Genomic DNA, 19,043 nt, shown 5'->3' with positions numbered 1-19,043 from the left:
TCCCAAGTTAGCAGGAATGATATAATCAACTTGGGTGATAATGCCATTGATGATAATGCATGGAAGGGGAAAAGAAAACCCAGATCAAAAAAGGATCAGGAGTGGGATATTCCAGTGAGGAATTTTCAAATTAATTGGGCATCAAAGTATCCATTCATTGAACCAGTGGAGAATCCAATTGAAGGCGAACCTCCAATAGAATGTAGGTGTAAGATTTGCACTTGAAAACATAACAAGGAAATTAGGTTGGAGCTAAAATTTGACACCATAGAAAAGCATATGGGTAAAGTTTATGAAAAACAAATGATAGAAGAAGTTTAAAAAACAGTGATAAGATGGAAAAAAAGGAGGAATACAAGCATGTGAAGAATTTTGAAGAGTGTTATTTTCATGAGAAAATACAGATGAAGCCTTCTGAAGTTAAAGGTTCTATTGAAGCTAGTTTTGGAAAAGCAATGCAAATAGAAGAACTGGGAAAAGCTGTTCAGTTAAGTGTTGTTTTTTATATTTTGAGAAAAGGGCATGCTATGATAGATTTACCATCAATTAGTGGTTTATTACACTTTTTGAAAGTTCCTAACTATCCTAATAGACACTGGTCAGTAAACAGTGGATGGGAATGGGCAAGTTGTCTTGTTGAGGTTGAAAAAGATGTAAAGGAAAAAATAAGAGAGTCAAACTTTATTGCATTTTCTTTAGATGAAGTTATGGCAGTAGACAATACTTCATGGGTATGCATGCATCTTTATACTAGAGAATCATACCCGCCAACCTCATCTACTATCTGTTGCTAAAATGAAGGAGATTGCGATAGTGAAAAATTAATTTCAACTAGTAAAGAGAAGTTTAATTGAATATGGAGGTATGGATGACATGACGGTTGCCAAAAAATTGGTTTGTGTTGGAACAGATGGAGCTTTAGTAATGCAAGGTCACATGAACAGTCTTTGTACAAAAATTGAAACTTGATTTGCACAGTACATTACTGCAATTCACTGCATGGCTCATAGAATGAATCTAGCTTTTGGAATTGTGAGCATGTTTGCTTTGGTAAAAAAAATTGAAATTTTAATCAAAGAGCTCTACTCACACTTCTGTTAAAGTCCCAAGTGATTTATGGAATTTCAACACTTTGCTAATGGAACAACTAATGGGAACAAGCTTCTCAAGGATAATGATACCAGATGGATCTCTTTGGATGGTCCAGCGAATCAAGATTTTTCAGAATATCCATCCTTGATTGGACTATTTCACACAACTCGCAACTAATTAGATCAACCGAAATTTCTTGACCTTCTTTGGAGGTTAAGTAATCTAGAGACACTCTTAACTTTAGTAGCTCTTTTGCCCATGCTAGAGGACATGCGAAATATTATGAAGGCTGCCCAAAAAAGAGCTTTGTATATTGCAGAATATGCTACGCTGCGTAAGATGACATGCATGACCCTCGACAATCTCTATCAAAATCAACCAACACTATTTGATGAAAAATTTGTTAAGTGGCAGACACTCACATATTTGAATAATCCTGATAATGTTTTACAAATCGGTGCAGATGGGGAGGTATGTACCAATGTACGGGGAGTTGAGATACCAATGACCTTCAATGCCATGGTCGACCCCGAGGAACCAAGAAAGCGCCCCAGGAAGCAACTAGCAAGAGTTACAAGGGAAGATTTCGACAAGATTATTGAGACTGTAACTACTTCTGTGAAGAAAATTGCCTATGATCTTTCCTCACAAATTAGAAGCAGATTCCCTCCTGACAACCTACTCAAAGCCATGTCTATTGTATTTCCTCAATATTGGAGCCTCAACAGTGCAACTGATTTTTGAGGTAAGCTACTGACTTTGATAAAACAATTTTGCATATCTAGAGAGTTGAATGGAGTAACTATAAATGGAATATTAGACAAAACTCATCTTTGAGAGCAATCATCTCATTTTAAATACACTGAGAGAAAAATATGGCACAATGGAGAACTCCCATGAAGAGGGATTAGTAACAAGGCTTTGAAAATATATAACTGAGAACGCAGCGTTGCATGATTTGCCAAAATATTTGAAGCTTGTTGATTTATGTCTTACCATGATATTGGGTTCGGTGGAAGATGAGAGAGTTTTTAGTGCTTTGGGGTTCCTAAAATCAAAGCTAAGAAACAAACTAGACAAAAATTTGGAAAATTACTTGAGGCTCTATACATCTAGGTATGATGTCCACACTTTTCCTTACGATAGGGTACTACAAATCTGGAGGTCCAAATGTGAAAGAAGAGGTTTGGGAAACACTTCAAAACAAATTGCCAGTGGGACTATTGACTCATGTACTGGACCTACTGGTAGCATTGAGATGCAGCTCAACGAAGGTATGCAGACTCAGAGTGAAGAAACCACAGACCAGAATCATGAAAGCTCTGAATTTGATGAGGATGAATGGCAACTGTAAGAGATTGGTATTTATTTATCTTATTAATGTGTCTCATCATTCATATTACAAAATCATATTATTATGGTTGATAACTTGATGATATTTTATGAGTCTGTTAACTTTTTGCAATTAAAATTTAATATTGATTTGTAATTGTATTTTTCAAGTTTCTATTTTTTGATTTAAAATAGCATAATAAAAGACCATAATGTGTTTATTGATACAAATATGTTTATTTAGACATGTTTGAGAACGTAGATTTTCATTAATTCTTTCAAAATATAGCCATATGATACAATTCATTCAATAGTAATACACCAATCTGTGTGATTCTCCATGCAAAAGTCAATACAAAGTTTCAGAACCCTTTGCAAATGACCTTGAATTCCCTTTTATAAAAACAAGGGAGAAACAACAACTTTAGGTCAAATTGCAACATGTGAAGACTCAACATCAAAATCAAAAACTCAATACAGATTTACATGGCCATCACATGCCGGATTAGCAATTTAACAACTGCTACATGTCTGATGTCTCCTATTAAAAAAATAGAGTTTAAAATTAAATATTAATTCAAGCCATGACAAATTAAATATAGATAATAGCAGTGCCCAAAACCTAGTAATCAGAAATAGAGAAATATAGAAATGTTAAAGCTTGGGAGAATTTGAGAATACAAATTTACAGGCTGAAGTTCTGCACTATGCATCATAGATTCATAGGCTGGATTAGCAATTTAGCAATAGCGAGTGCTGGTTTTTTCCTATTCATAGAATAGAGTTATTTCAAGCGATGCCAAATTCCAAACAAAAAAACATAACACCTTGAAATTAAGAGTAAAAGAAGAAAACTATGCAATACATACTATGATTCTTAAGATTTCTATGCCAGTTTTTGTAGGGTGCTCCACTCTTCGTCTTATGGAAGGTCAATATTTTGTAAACTATGGAAAGTCAACTACAACTTTGTCAAAAATCCATATTTAGAAGAGTGACTTGACATCATTGTTTCACCCAATACCACATTCAGAGTTGTAAATGGTTGGATGAATTCCATAAAGCTTTAGGGAGTTGTGTTCTTAGGAAGCAAGTCTAAATCAGACTTCATTTTTATCTCCAAGCTTTTTTTGTAAGCTTCTTTTCCAATGAATTAATTTGATGGGTTAACGGTCTTAGGAAAACCAAGTTTAATCAAAGTAGTTTTCTTTTATTGTAGCTTCAATATCTTTTTACCATATTTTTCCATAACTTCTGATGTTTCCCTTAGTTTCTGGCATTTTTAAAGGATAGATGATGTCTTAACTATGGCATCAATGCGGCTCTTAATTCCCTTGGATGCCAAGTAACTTTCACTGGTACTGTAGACTATTTGCATAATTTGTTTTGCCATATCCTCTTTTGAATAAACATGTATGCTCTTCTCAAAGTGCCCTTTGATTTTCATATAAATTAATCTCAGACTTTCGTTCAATTCAAACCATTCACATAGCTTGTCACTCTGCATTATTTGCCCCCAAATGTTTTCTTGTATATACTTTGTTGTATTTTTCATATTATCTTTCAATATATCCTCCAAAGTTTTAATTTTATCATTTGCATTGTGTAGGTCTTCTTTCATTTGTGCACATTTTTTTCTTTCTTCCTCTACTTCCTCTTCCAAATGTTTTTCTTTTTCTTTCTCATGATCCAATAGGTCCTGTGTTTTCTTATTTCCGCAGCAACAGACTCATAACTTTTGTATAATTTTTGAAAACTAGCTCTTTCCTCATAAATTTTGTTACTTATTTTAGCCAGTTTTTCTCTCAGGTCCTTCAATTCTGCATCCATCTTTTCCTACTCTGCAATTTCTACTGCAGAGCCTGAATTTTTTATCCTTTTCTATAAATCATTGCACTTGATATCTGCTACTTTCCTCTTTTATTTTTTCGTTTGCGAGGTCTACCTGTAACTTTTCTATTTGTTTCTCCAGTTTATTTTTTTCTCTCTCCACCTTTAGAAGTGAAGTATAGACCACTTCGTTAGTCCTTTTTGACATACTAATTTTGTCCACATTATGTACTTTGGAAAAATCCATTTGGAGGGTGCTAACTTGAAATTCAGAGGGATTTATCTGAATATGTGGTGGATTTTTATCTTTAGTTGGAGGCATAACAACCATGAACTCCATCATATCTTTGTGTGGGTCAGATGTTGGAAATACCCTATTCCTTGCAGGTTGTTTGTCTAAAACGTCAATCAGCACAACCCTATGAAATGCTCTCTTTTTTTCTTTATTTGCATTTGTTGTGTGTTCAAAATTTTCATAGTAATCACAAAATTAAAAATTTGGGCTTGTTGAAGCAATTGAATATTTGAAAGGTGACATAGGAATAGCAGAGGCTCTAGTTCCACTTTTGTCTGTGGTTTTAAGCAATGGATTAATAGGATTACCAACAACAATTCCTGATCTTATCCCACTGACACTTTCATGTGTAGTTTTTATAATCTTTTGAGGTGTGTGATCTGAAGCTACAAATGATTGATTTGTAGTGTCAGTGGTACTTGATATGGGATTCTGAATACTATTAGTATCTACCACTAGTGGCCTCTTGCAAGAGATAGTTTGTTGTTTCCCTTGTCCAACACCAATACAACTAGTATTAGTAGTAGTACCCATGCCAAGCCCACCAATCACAACGACACTTGACTAAACACTAATAGGAACAGTATCCCCAGATTCAACACCAGTGGCAGTTTCACTTGATTCACCACCAATGTGAATACCATGATGTGGTGGTGGTTGTGGATTTGAACTCGAAACAAATGCAGGTGGACCTTGAGGGTAATGAGTAGTACCTTTCCATCATGAATTTGAAGGATTAATTCCAATGACTGGTTTAACAAGAGCTTTTGATTTTGAATCTGATGGAAGTTGTACCTCAAGTGGATACCAAATGACTTCTCCTCTGGGACCTAGACCACCACCTACAAAACCCATTTTTTCCACAATGTTTGCCCCTTTGCTATATTTTTCTTTCATGGACTCATTGAATCCACCTAATATTTTAGGGACTGTAGTAGTTGTTGGAGTGGCCTCAACCTCATACTCATCATCATCTTCACTCCTATCATATGTTGTTGTGGGATTCTCCATATTCCACAATTTGCTAAACTCTTCATCCTCGTCGATGGTCTCAAATTCTGCACTGGTCTTTGGTTCACCGAGATTCTTCCTCATAGTCCAAAAATCATTAATTTTGGTTTGAGTCCAATAACTCTCTTTACATTCTTGTAGAATTGATTTGGGAATGGATTTGTTAGATGGATTAGCAGATTTTTGGTAAAAATTGTAGGACCTCCTATTTTGGATGCCTTGGCCCTCTTCTGTTGTCCTCTGTGTGTGTAATGCCATAATTTGTGATGACATTTCTTCTGTTGAAATGTTATTGTCAGTGGCAATTTTCTCCATCTCTTTTTTTTACCTCATCCTAGGAGTCCATGTTTCTAAGCTTTTCTAGCAATGGTTTACTTTCATGTTGACATAACTCTAGAGCGTTCCCATTTTTGTTAAGCCTTTCTTGAACTACAATGATTGGATCATACTACCAGAGAACCTCATCACCAAAGCTAAAAACTGTCAAAAAATCATGTGCCACGTTGAATGCTTTTCTCTCAAATGTGAACCCTCCACATGAGAAAGGAAAAGAAGGAAATATGCTCTTCTATTGCTGACTATGAAAGTGCCTATCTGTGCTCTCCAACTGTCGTACATATTCCAATGTAAATACCCTCTCTGTCACATGTAGTGGAAGTCTATATGGTTTTATTGTTGATCTGTAAAACCTTAACACAATGTATTCTTCCATGAAGAACCAGTCAACCAATTCTATTTGACTTTTGAGTTGAATGCAATCTCTACAAGACACAAGCAATCTAGGCATTGGAGTGCTTGTAATTTCATTATACATTGGTGCCAAAAAGAAGTCTACAAAATGGTTGTAGTCCTTTCTGTTATCATACATCCTTATCTTTGGTGTCAATTCATATATTGGACACTCTGTTATGTTCTGAGTCTTCTCATCAATCTTATAGTTCACAATTTGAAGATTGTTGGTTTCGAATATTACACGATACTTGGATAAAAGTAGATAGCACAAGTAGGATGAGAACCTAAATGTCTTACAAGAACCTTTTTTGATCATTAGTATTTGTTTTTGCATGGATTGAACAACGTGCTCAAAAAAATTATATCTTACTGGCTAAGCTACACAATGGATATCAAAAATCATTTCAAGAAGGCTTGCACCCACTTCCCTATCATTTTCCAATCCCAAGCAAAACGACAGCAAGGAAATAGTATCCTGAACCCATGGAACAAAAATGTTAGAATCATAAGGAGGCTTATGATTTTGATCTAATAGAGTACCACACTTTATTAGACCTTTGATAAATGAATCTCTGCAACTTGGATCGAGACTCTCATAATTCTCTGCCAGCTTTTCTAGGTCAATTTGGACATTTGAGTTTTGTGCTTCAAACCCTAGGTTCAACAAACGAGCAAATTCTCCCACATTTATGGATAGAATTTCCTCTTTTGTATTTTTATTGACAATTGCTTTTTTATCTTCATCATAATTTTTGGCGCAGACCATGAAAAAATTAGGGCAAGGGAATAGTTCAAGTAACACCATGCTTCCCAATCCAGCATCCCAAGATGCGATTTTATTTGTTCTTTGTTTTAACATTGTTTTGAAAATAGAAAATTTTGCCCTGGTTGGATCTGCCGCCTTACTAGACAATGCATATCTAATATCTATGATACACTTTTCACCATGGATAGTAGGGCTATAAATATCATGGTATTCATCAGTGAAACTTGGTGTTTTAACCAGTTCAGTTAGGTACATTTTTTTTTCACTTGGCTTCCTATTGAACTACTACTTCCCATTTTCCCCATTGCTATTATTGTTAATAATTTAAAATAATGCTAGATACAAACCTGAAAATGCTAACCCTCAAATTGGACCACGAGATTAAAAAAAGTCAAAAAGGTAGGATGTAGGTGTTCTAGATTTTACCCAAAATTTCTATTTCACTAGATTGGCACAGACAGTCTCTATTGCAACTTGCATTCCTCAATCTAGTAGTTGTTTCTAAATCTCCCTCGATTTAATGGTTTGTCCATGAAATGAAATACGATTATGATTTATGAGTCACTTATTTTTAAAACTCTAAAAAGTACAAAAGTAATACCTAAAGGGAAAAATACCTAGAATCGTGTTGTAATTTTATTAATTATTATTAATATCTATTCACCACCAAAGGACAAAACATTCATTACTTCAGTCTAAATTCTGAGGACATTAAATTTAAAACGTTCAATTCCGGGCGAAGTTCTCAAAAATGTGTTCAGTTCCCACATTCGGGCCGAAATCCACCCTAAGTTGTTGATCTGTGCTCATCAAATGGACGATGGTATCTGTTGTCAGTTGTCATGGGTCCCATGTCTTTTTCCATTTTTTGGGCACATCACCATACTCGAGTCACTTTTCCAGACTATTTTTAAGTTTTTTTAATCCTTCAACTTCCGCCCCAAATAGAGATTTATCGATTTAATTATATTTAATTAAATGTAAAACATTCAATTTCGGGCAAAGTTCTCAAAAATGTGTTCACTTCCCACATCTGGGCCAAAATCCACCCTAAGCCATTGATCTATGCTCATCCAACAGACGATGGTATCTATTGTGAGTTGTCATGGGTCCCATGACTTTTGCCATTTTTTGGGCACGTCACCGCACTCGAGTCACTTTTTTGGACTATTTTTAAGTCTCTTTAATCCTTCAACTTCCGCCACAAATAGAGCTTTATCTACTTAATTAAATAAAAAACGTTCAATTCCGGGCGAAGTTCGAAAAAATGTGTTCGCTTCCCACATTCGGGCTGAAATCCACCCTAAGCCGTTGATATTTGCTCATCCAATAGACGATGGTATCTGTTGTCAGGTGTCATGGGTCCCATCAATTTTGCCATTTTTTGGGCACATCACCACACTCGAGTCACTTTTCCAGACTATTTTTTAAGTTTGTTTAATTATTTTAAACTTCCGCCCAAAAAAGAGCTTTATAGGCTTAATTATATTTAATTAAATGTAAAACTTTGAATTCTAGGTGAAGTTCTCACAAATGTGTTCACTTCCCATATTCGGGCCGAAATCCACCCTAAGTCGTTGATCTTTGCTCATCCAATAGACGATGGTTCATGGTACTTGTTGTCAGATGTCGTGGGTCCCATAATCAGAGACATTTAAAGATGTGCAATAGTTTGAGATAACTAATAAATATAATGTTAATATTATTTGTAAAAATATGAAATTCAAAAATAGTAGAGAACATGAAACTTAGATTCTAGAATAAAAAAAATAACTAAATAAAAATATAAATTTTGATATACAATTTGAAAGGTAAAAGTTTAATATAAAAAAGAAAACATTCAATATTAAATCTAAAATATTAATTTAAAGTTTAACAAAATTATTTAAAAATATGTTTACGATATATAATTTTAAAAAAAGGTTTAAAAATATATATAAAAGTTTAACATAATTATTTAAAAATATGTTACGATATATAATTTTAAAAAATGGTTTAAAAATATATATAAAAGTTTAACATAATTTAGTGTAATATAAATTTTAATTTAATTTAATTTAATAAATAAATAAAGACTAAAAATATATATAAAAGTTCAACATAAATTTAGTTTAATATAGATTTTAATTTAATTTAGTTCAAATCAATTTAATAAACAAATAAAGACTATAAAAAAATTATATTATTGTATTTACAACAAAGTTTATAGCCTCTATAAAAAATCCACCCTAAGCCGTTGATCTAATTGAGTCTAATCCTGTTCTCTAATTGAGTCTAGAATCTTGAATTTTCTTCTAATGACCTTGGCCTTGAGTCTAATAATGTGGTGAATCTTATTGATAAACCTGCACCTCCTAAGGACCTATGCAATATGCATTACCTTTGATCCTAATGAGACTATTGAAACACTTGATGGCCCACCATAAGTCTATATATCACTGCAAAGATCAAAGACATACTCTCATGAGGGGTTCTCATTGATGATTATTAGAATTTAGGTTATACATGTATGGTGAATGTAATAACTTAAGAATATCTTTATACTTTACAATTACATGAAGTAACATATTGATATGATAAATTTGATTTAGTGGTTAAGATCTTTGATGGTTTCTCTTTTCCTACTATAGGTTCTATTACTCTTCCCGTTAAGGTTGGTACTAAGTTCTTAGATGTCATTTTTGCTATCATTCCTAAATCCTACATCAGATCAATTTTGTGTGAAGTTGGGACATCTTCAATGAAAGTGATCCCATCTACCCTTCATAAATGTCTCAAATTTCTTCATTATGAAAAAATCTTAACTATAAATCATAGCATGTACCCAATACCAACCCACACATGCACTAGTTCAAAACTTGAACAACAAGTAAGTTGGACTTTTAGTTTTAATTCACTTGTTTTTTGCAAGATAAACATCTTTTTTTTTATATTTATTAAATTATAATCAACCATAATCAATGTACAAATAATTAATGGAATGAACTAATTTTTTTATATATATATTAAATATAGAGGAAGAAGCATTATATAAAAAAGATCACATTATTAAATTTATTTCCATTGTTTAACAAAATATTGAAATAATGTAGCTCATAGAAAAAAATAATTTGAAAAAATTTCATTAATAAAAATGAAATAGAAAGCATTTTTATATCCATAAGACTCTAATAGGTAAACTGAAACAAACTGGAATTAGAAAAAATTATCATTAATATTTATGCTTTGGAAATTATAATTTTTACATGTCCGAGACTTGATTCCCTCAAAAAATTTAAAGCCAAAATGAGTGAGCCATTGAGCTTGTGAGGTTTCAAAGACATAGGCAAAAAAAAAAACTACTAGGGGATCGGGGCTAGGGCATAGGTAGTGGATGGTTTACCCTAAGAATCTGGCCCTCCTCCCATGTAGAATTATTCATACATCATAAGCTGAGAGAATTCTTCAAGCCACATGTAGTTTGGAAAGTCGTCTAGGAGCAACCATTTTCGGAGAAAGTCCTTGCCAATCCATGCCCATTTCCTATGACGCGTCAACTGCTCTGCATTTAGGTTCAAAAGAAATGGTTGCCTGGCCACTGGAACTGTTTGGTCAGGGAGGAGAAGCTTGGATAATTCACTCGCCCAAGGGATCCCCATCCCTACTTCTGCAAGGACGACAATAGTAATGTCATCTCCAAGGAAGTCTTCCTTAAACACCTTCCTCAACATCATCAACATATCCACCTTGTCTCCTCCGAGCTTCAGAAGAGACGCCAAGAACCGAGATGTAATGTCTATGTTAACACGGTGTCTATTTTCGTTTCATAGAAAGTCTTTGCCTAGCACCATCCGCACAACCTCATTGGTGAACGACCCAACCTCCTTACAGACTAATTGGAGGGTTGAGTCTCTAACAGAGCCTAGAAAGGCCCTCTAGTCCTCTGCATAAATGCTTCTCAAGTGGATGGGAGTGTCCATCTTGAGAAATCAGATTACCAAATTAAACAACCTGAGCCTATAGACCTAAACCAGAGGCAGAATTTAAATACCGTGAGCTCTGATGATTTATCTACCAAATGGTAAAGGCTAATTGAAGATGAAAGAAGTAGAGATCGTATATAAATAGTTAAAGCTATTGATTATAATAATTACTTCTCTAGCCATATTAATTGCTTTAATTTTTTTTTAATCTTTTGTATCTCTGCAAATCTTTCCCTAAAATGCACTAGTGTGCGAAATTGGAAACAACTATAAACCGTACCAAGTTGGCAAGTACCACATTGGAAGTCGTGGGGACAGAGTGAATTGTAGTTAGTGACTAGATATATATTAAATAACCAAAATTATCGATTGTGGCATTTGGTACATTTCTATTGAATCCAATTCCATTCCGAGCACTTTCTGGTGAGCTATGCTCTCTTTAGAAAATTGGGCCGAAATAAAACTTTAGCCATTGATCTAAGATCATCGAATGGTTTAAAATCATTGATGGATTTTAGGTATGTATCACCCTTCACGTGTCAAAGAGGCCGCGCTTATTGATACATCATGTAGAGTCCGGACTCAATGTGATTTTCTAATGTGATGTGATGTGCCTTGTCTATTATTGACAATGAATTCATGAAATCATCAATAAATTATATTTTTTTCCATAAATAACAAAATATTTGCCAAAACAAATTAAATAATTTTCAAGTGGTGGATAAAAATTGCCAATACATTTAAATAATTTTTTCTTTGGAGTAAATTTTTTCACCCATACAATTATATATTTGTTCCTTTTAACAAAAATTATTTGCCTCCTACAATATATATTTTCCCCATAGAATAAGGTATTATTCGCCAAAAATTTATGGAATTTTTGTACCCTAGAAAAAAATCGCCAATACAAAATAATTTTTGTCCCTATTTTGAAAAAACATTTTGCCATCAATATGAAAAATTTCCCCCAAAAATATTGTTTGATTCGCCAGGATTTTACACTTTTGCTCGGGGGGTGGTTTCTTAAATTTTTCCCTGGTTGGTATTGCTACTCAACAAGAGTAGTTAGTGTGTGGTTTAGATGATTAGTGGATTGAGTTGTGAGTATATCCTAAGGGGGAGAGACTGTCCTTCTTAGAGGATGAGTTTTGGGTGAAATTATCCTATAAAGGGGGAGAGAGCATAATTTGTATGCTACCTTTGGCATTGCTGTCAAAGGGGGAGAGAGGAATGCGAAAAACTGCCTTATCTTTGAAGATTTGTGTGCATGATCTTTGGGGGAGTTTATTGCAGTTTTCTAGAGTTGATTCATTCCTTTGCATTGATTGTTTTTCACATTCATATGTTGCCATCAATGCCAAACGGGGAGATTGTTGGATACTTATACTACAAGGATATGTTTTTGTCATTGATGTCAATATATTCCTGTGTTCTGGTGTTGCAGAGAATTATTTAGTTTTCTGGTGATTGTATTGAGTTGATCTAGTTGGTTTATCTATTTGAGATACTGTAATACTTCATTCCTTATTGATTTTAGTGATCTAGAAGTTTACTTGATCATATTATTTGATCCGGTTTGAAGTTTAGTTTTTCTATTTAGTGGTTGGCAAAGTTTGGTATTTGATCCAGTGAGCTCCGGTATGATCATATCTTTGGTTGCAGATTTGGGAGAGTATTTTTGATGTTCATATGTATCTTAAGTTTAGATGGTTCGTGATTGGTGCTCTGCAAGCTATCTTTCTAGTCCAAATTGCTACTATTAAGTGTTCTTGTGAGTTAGCGTGATGATTGATGGAGATTTGAATACGTGGTGTTGGTGCAGCTATTGCAGATGGTTCTAATGTTCTTGTTGGTATTTCCTAATTATTTCCTATTTATTTTCATGGTCTGTATTGATCCTTGTGCGCGTTCTTGGTGATTTTGCTGATCTAGTGATATTCTTCGTGTTATGCAGTATTCTTGGTGGTGTAACGTGTTGTAGTTGATTTTGGCGAGATTTATGATGGTGATGCATGTTTGGAGATTTGATTTAGGTTCATTCTATCTCATCTATGTCATTATATTGGTCCGGTGGTTGATATATGTATCGTGTGATGTAGTTTTGTAATTAAGGGTTGAGGGTTTGTCATCCTTGTAGTCAAGGTTGATGATTTATATATATATAGGTGGTATAGTCATGTAATTTGGGTTTCGATATTATTTTTGCATTACCAAAGAGTGGTGTATGTGTGCATAAGAGAATTTATCCTTTGGTGTGGTGTATTGAGCAAAGATTGTTGTAGGGCAGACAAATGTGCTTAACCAGAACTGTCACCAAGCATTAGCAGATGCTATATTTATAGTTCATGTAATCTGAATTATAGACCGTTCATTATTGTAAGGTAGTGAACCTTCTTTGAGGGTTGGAGCCTCTTGGGTCATCTTATTTTGAGTAGTGAGCTCTAGGTAGTGTGCATTCCCCATTGTCATATTTACACATACTACTATAGAGTATCATCTTATCGTGGGTAGGTTCCCATTGTAGTTTTTCCCTTAACCGGGTTTTCCATGTCAAAATCTTGGTGCTATGTGTGTTTCTATTATTTTCTTTTTCTTTATTCTTGCTGCAGTTGATCAGATCTTAGATTGAGTTTAATTTGTTTGATTCGACAAAAACTGATTCACCCCCCCTCTCAGTTTTCCTTCATTGTAGCTGCTAATAGAGCTATCTTTATATTACCACAATTTGGGTAGATAGGGTTCTAGGCACCATTTTCCTAGTGCAATAGGGTGTTCTGAGCCATAGTCCCCCTAGATTGGGCCCAAATGTTGAATGTGTTGGTGTACCAATTTCTGTGAGTTGATTCCCAATCCTGATATTTTAATATGATTGTTGGAGGGTAGCCTAATTTATGAAATAAGTCGGGAACCCTATATAAGAGAATATTTATTGATTCATATTCATCCATTTACATCCCTAACCACTTCCTAGAGCAAGTATTATGAGTGAATTTCTTTAGATTTGAGCATTATGGAGCAACCAGTTACAACAATCTTCATGCAAGTAGTTTTTCATAATTGATCTTGTGTTGTCATGTCATGTAATTGGATCATTATTTGAGGGTTCTATTTAAAGAGAATTGCATCATTATCGACAACACAAATCTTGAGGTAATGTCACTGTGGTTCAATGTATTACTTTAGATTTCATATATTTTCTATCAATTCATCATTATAGGGTTAATTAAAAACCTAGGTTTCAATTGAGGCAAACCCTTATCAACCCAACACCATTTTCCCTCTCTTGTGTGTGTATGTTTTAGGTTTAGCAGAGAATAAAACTTAAGGGAAAAAATTCTGAGTGACATCCTAATCCCGAATCTTTTTAGTGACACCTATTGACATAGACAAACACATTCAAGCTCAAATTGCAAACATAGGTTGCTTTCTATTCTTTATTTCTATATTTGTACTATGAGTTTGCATATCTAATAGATATATCTTATTATTTATACTGATTATTATCAATTTTGCATCAGTATACCTAGTTCTCACATTATTTACAAAATCAAAATCAATAACAAAGATAATAATCAATAACTAGTGCTTAGGTCACCCAATAGGTTTGAAGTTGGGCCTATTTCTTATTCATGAATGTATTGATGTGGTAAATGAGTTTTATTTCTAGTGAGACGTAATCAGACTAGTGGATCCTATTTACCCATATTAGACTTTGTTATTTATTTTGATTCTATAGAGGATTAGGTTGCTATTGTGAAAATGGGTGACTGAAAATGAGGGTCTCACGCCTTGTCCCTTCGCCCTTGGTTTTCCTCTTTCACCCCCCTAGTTGAATCTACTATTGTTTCCCTTATCTAGGTAAGGTTGCCTTACCCCCCTTGATTTCCAAGGAAACTCTAGTTACGAAGCTATTGGTAATATGCTAGGCCATTTTGTCAAGGTGGGCCCTAATACTAGCTATTTCTCTCATACTTTCTATGCTTAAATTTTGGTGGATATGGACATTTTAAAGTGACTTCTTGTTGAGATATCTTAGAAGGTGGGAGAGGTGCCTTGGCAACAAATTTTGGACTATAAAGGGATCCCTTTCTCAATGCAAACATTGTTTTTTCTATGGACCATTTGGCTTCTTTTGGTCCTTGTGGTTCTTGTAGACATTCTTCTCCCACTTGGTGGAAGGATGTTGAACACTGTCATCTTATAATTTTTCTTGTTGCTTCGAATACTAAGTCATTTTTCAACAAATTTAATGCAACATTGTCCTACTAGGTTGTCTATTTCAGTAGTTCAGGCTCCTATTCCTACTCATATGGATCCTCATGTGGCTCTTTCTATGGGCCTCTCAATTTTTTCTTTTGTCCTATCCATGGTTTATGACTCTTTATCGCCAAACCATTAGGTTCTCTCTCCAAATTTGGTGGCCTATCTAGGTGATATGTATGTTGCATTCAATGGTTCCTCCAACACTGCTCTACTAAGTTCTACTAGAAAAGATGATTCTTCTTGGACTATTGTTTTCCATAAATAAAATATCCAATCTCTTATTGTTCAAAATACCCAAATTATTTTGTTGGGCTGACTAGTGGGTCCCAACTTAGATTTCGAGTAAGGTTTATTTTTGTTGTTTTATCCTAATTTTTAGATTATTTTGATTTGTTGTAGCTCTATTATTTGTCAATTCTTTCTAGTTCTATTTGGATGTATCTTGCAAAGGTTCAAAAGGTTGTTGCATTTGTACAATCCTTTCCTTGGTTATCTCTTTGGTAACTCTCTTGTTTTATCTTTGTAATAACCTTATGTTTCGATAGTTCTTATTTTTGATCTATAATGGGTTGGGGGCCCTTCCTCCACCTATTTTACTAAAAAACATTTAATAACATGAAAAGTATATCAAGTAGAAATAATATGAAAATGATGCCTAGATTCCAAAGTTTTTTTCCTTTTATAACAATGTGCATTAAATACATTTAGATACTAAGACATAACATGTGTTTACATGAAACATTTATCAAGTAGGAATATTATACAAATAATTCTTGGACTAATAAGGTGTCTTTATTTTGAAGCAATTCATATTTAATACCCTTAAATGCTAAGACATAGCATGCTATGACATGGAGGTTGTATCACGTAGCAATATTATGCATATTAAATACCTTTAAATATTTATACACAACAAATAATCACAAGAAAAGTGAATTAATTATAGATAATATGCAAATGATGCTTGGCTTCTTAAGCTCTCTTTTTTGAAATGACACACAGTAAATATCTTTATATATTAAGACATATCATGTAATTATATGAAAAGTGTAATAAGTAGGAATTATATAAAAATGATGATTGACCTCCTAAGAACTCTTATTTAAAATGATGCATAGTAAATATCTTTAAATACTAAGTTATAGCATCTATTCACATGAGAAGTGTATCAAGTAGGAATAATATATAGATAATGCTTAGATTCCTTAGGTGAAATGTGTATTAATTCAGTTCATAATGATTTTGAAATACATGAGTGAAAAATTATGAATTTGAATTTTTATATTTTAAAGGGTAATTACATGTTGTATAGGATTGATCACCCATGCCCTGTAATTGACACATAATAGAACAATGCAATCCAATGAATAGGTGTAAATATATTGCTTGATCTAATGTATAAATATATATAAAAATATAGAATAAAATCAAATCCATAAAGATAATAGATTGAAGATTACCAATTCTACATAATAATATATCATTTATCAATATGATTATATTAATTTTTTTTATCAAAATAAACCCAAAACTAAATAAAAAATGATGAATATACAAATTTTACAGATACAAAATTATATTCCATTAACTTGGTATCAAAAGAAACACTCAACTATTTAGAACGTATAAATGAAAATTAAATGTACAAATTTTATACGATAAAAACCAAATTGATAACAAATTTCATGTACATCAGAACGACAGGTATTGAAAGACTACATTGTACGAGCATATAAGTCAGGCAATGAGTTCCTAAGATAGAGTGACTATGCAGTATGCACCGAGAGCCTATTTAATGGAAAACCTGGGAATCAACAACCCAAAACATAGATCATTTGGTTTGAAGCAAATGTTCTGTTCAGACATAGACCTGCAACAACACAAGACAGCCATAAGTTTTAGTTTCAACTGCTTCTTAGCACATTTAAATCTTACCTTCTTCAATACATTAAAGACTTACCAGATGATACACGCCTAGGTGTTCTAATGCATTCAATATGAATCCGTGTTGATCCACAGGGACTCGTTGGCCAGAGGAATTAAGCAGAACTGCTTTCTCACCGAACTGAGCCTTCACATTGATAGGCCAAATGGAGGCATCAAATGGAATGCCATTGATGAATACAGTTAATGCAGAAGCATTCTGATTCATGTCACCTCCTTCTGCATACAATGTTTTTAAAGCATTAAAAACCTCATTTGAGAAGAGAATAGTACTATATCTCTGTTTGTTACATTAAAACAGCACTATATTCTATAGTTAACTTAATCCTAGAACTCACTTAATATGATATAATGCATACCAGTATGAACGATAGTGCCGTCATTCATTATTGCTGGTACAGTTATCATGGCGTTTCGGCATCGATCACAACTGACTGCATTCATCTGTTGAGGTGGAGGCATTGTAGGTGGTAAAACTTCTCCACTGCTGGGTGCGGAACTACTTTTAGAGTTTAACTGTTGTTTTCTCTTCTCTCTTGATTTTCTATTTTGAAACCAGTAGAAGATACTGGATTCTTCAACATGCCCATATGCTTGAAGCAAACTAGTGATTCTCTGTATATTCTCTAAGTCTGGACTTTGCATTCCAGATTTGAAAATTTCTTCTAAAATATCCCTTTGTTCTGGAAGGGCACTCCATCTCTGCTTTGCTCGGATGTTTTCGCGTGTTGCCCTAGATGACGATGTTCCTGTCAAAAATAAAATGAGAAAAAATAATTAGGTTATTTCATTGAGTAAAACTGATGGGGACTGAAATGTTTTTTCATTAGGTCATTTATCTATATGTAAATCTATGGAAGTATCATATATAAAGAATGAAGTCTAAATACTTTTGATTAAATGAACCGACATTGATCATATGAATATACTCTACCTTTGACTTTTAGTCACAGAAGTATGAACAGAATCCATGCACTTATTTCAGATTGAAAAAAAAACTCTTAAAAATGGGTATTATTCAGAATCTTAAAAAAGAAAGAACTTTGATAGCTAATGCTAAACCACAAATATACAGACGCTTTCACCACAATGTACATGTTTACTAACCTATACATTTTTATTATTATCAACAGACGGTGGGCAAATCTACGAAATAACCCATATGAAAAATGAAAAAGAGAATAATATTGCGTCTCGGCAGAGTGAAAGCAGGATTGATAACCTTCAACAGCAGACGCCTTTTCGGTAGATATTGTTAAAGATGAGCTGATTTGACGCTGCAGTGGTGAAGGGTTCACTTTGAACAGATTTGGCCAATGGCTCCTGGAACCCATTTAAATCTCAAATCTGTAAGAACGGAAAATGGAAAAAACAAGAAAAAACTCTTCAACAAAGACAGCCAAAAAGACAAACAACACCGAAGATCTCAATTGAACCAGAGAGGAAACAAGATGAAAGCAGCGGGATCATGTGATGCTTCATCACATCATTATATATACATAAATCATATGCATTGCAGTAGATTAGGGTGAATTGGTCAAAGGAATGAGAAAGTAAAAAGGACGATTTAGTTGTTGATTGCATTGGAAATGAAGTATTTGAAGTGTGCCAGCTCATGCTTACCGTTAGTGCATTTTCTATGCAGCTTCTACTTAATATACATTAAGAATTCCTTGTCTGTAATTGGCAAATTTATATTGAATTTATTTTCTTTTTTGGTCGTGATGCTAAATTTTTTGTGTTTTTTATTTAGTTATGATACGTGTCAAATTTAGATAATAGTTGTCTTGTGATACGAGTTTTGTTTTTATCTGTT

General features: G+C 33.7%; 1 protein-coding gene across 1 annotated transcript; it reads right to left on the bottom strand.

Annotated features, from left to right (window-relative positions):
* Nucleotides 1-16,947: 16,947 nt before the first annotated feature.
* On the bottom strand, nt 16,948-18,678 carry LOC131068174 (WUSCHEL-related homeobox 9). The gene is made up of 4 exons (XM_058003354.2): nt 18,450-18,678; nt 17,587-17,976; nt 17,244-17,446; nt 16,948-17,153 (listed from the first exon to the last, which is right to left on the bottom strand). The coding sequence occupies exons 1-4, from the start codon at nt 18,559-18,561 to the stop codon at nt 17,142-17,144; spliced, it is 717 nt and encodes a 238-aa protein (XP_057859337.1). The 5' UTR covers nt 18,562-18,678; the 3' UTR covers nt 16,948-17,141.
* Nucleotides 18,679-19,043: the final 365 nt, after the last annotated feature.

Source organism: Cryptomeria japonica, chromosome 10, assembly GCF_030272615.1.
Source record: "Cryptomeria japonica chromosome 10, Sugi_1.0, whole genome shotgun sequence".
Classification (NCBI taxonomy): Eukaryota; Viridiplantae; Streptophyta; class Pinopsida; order Cupressales; family Cupressaceae; genus Cryptomeria; species Cryptomeria japonica.
This window is presented reverse-complemented; position numbering and strand designations above follow the sequence as displayed.

Coding starts and splice junctions, on each gene's coding strand:
- LOC131068174 (XM_058003354.2), bottom strand. CDS start 18,561: ATGGGTTCCAGGAGCCATTGGCCAAATCTGTTCAAAGTGAACCCTTCA. Junction 17,977..18,449: donor AAAGGCGTCTGCTGTTGAAG/GTTATCAATCCT, acceptor TATTTTTGACAG/GAACATCGTCATCTAGGGCA. Junction 17,447..17,586: donor CGGCACTATCGTTCATACTG/GTATGCATTATA, acceptor CATTGTATGCAG/AAGGAGGTGACATGAATCAG.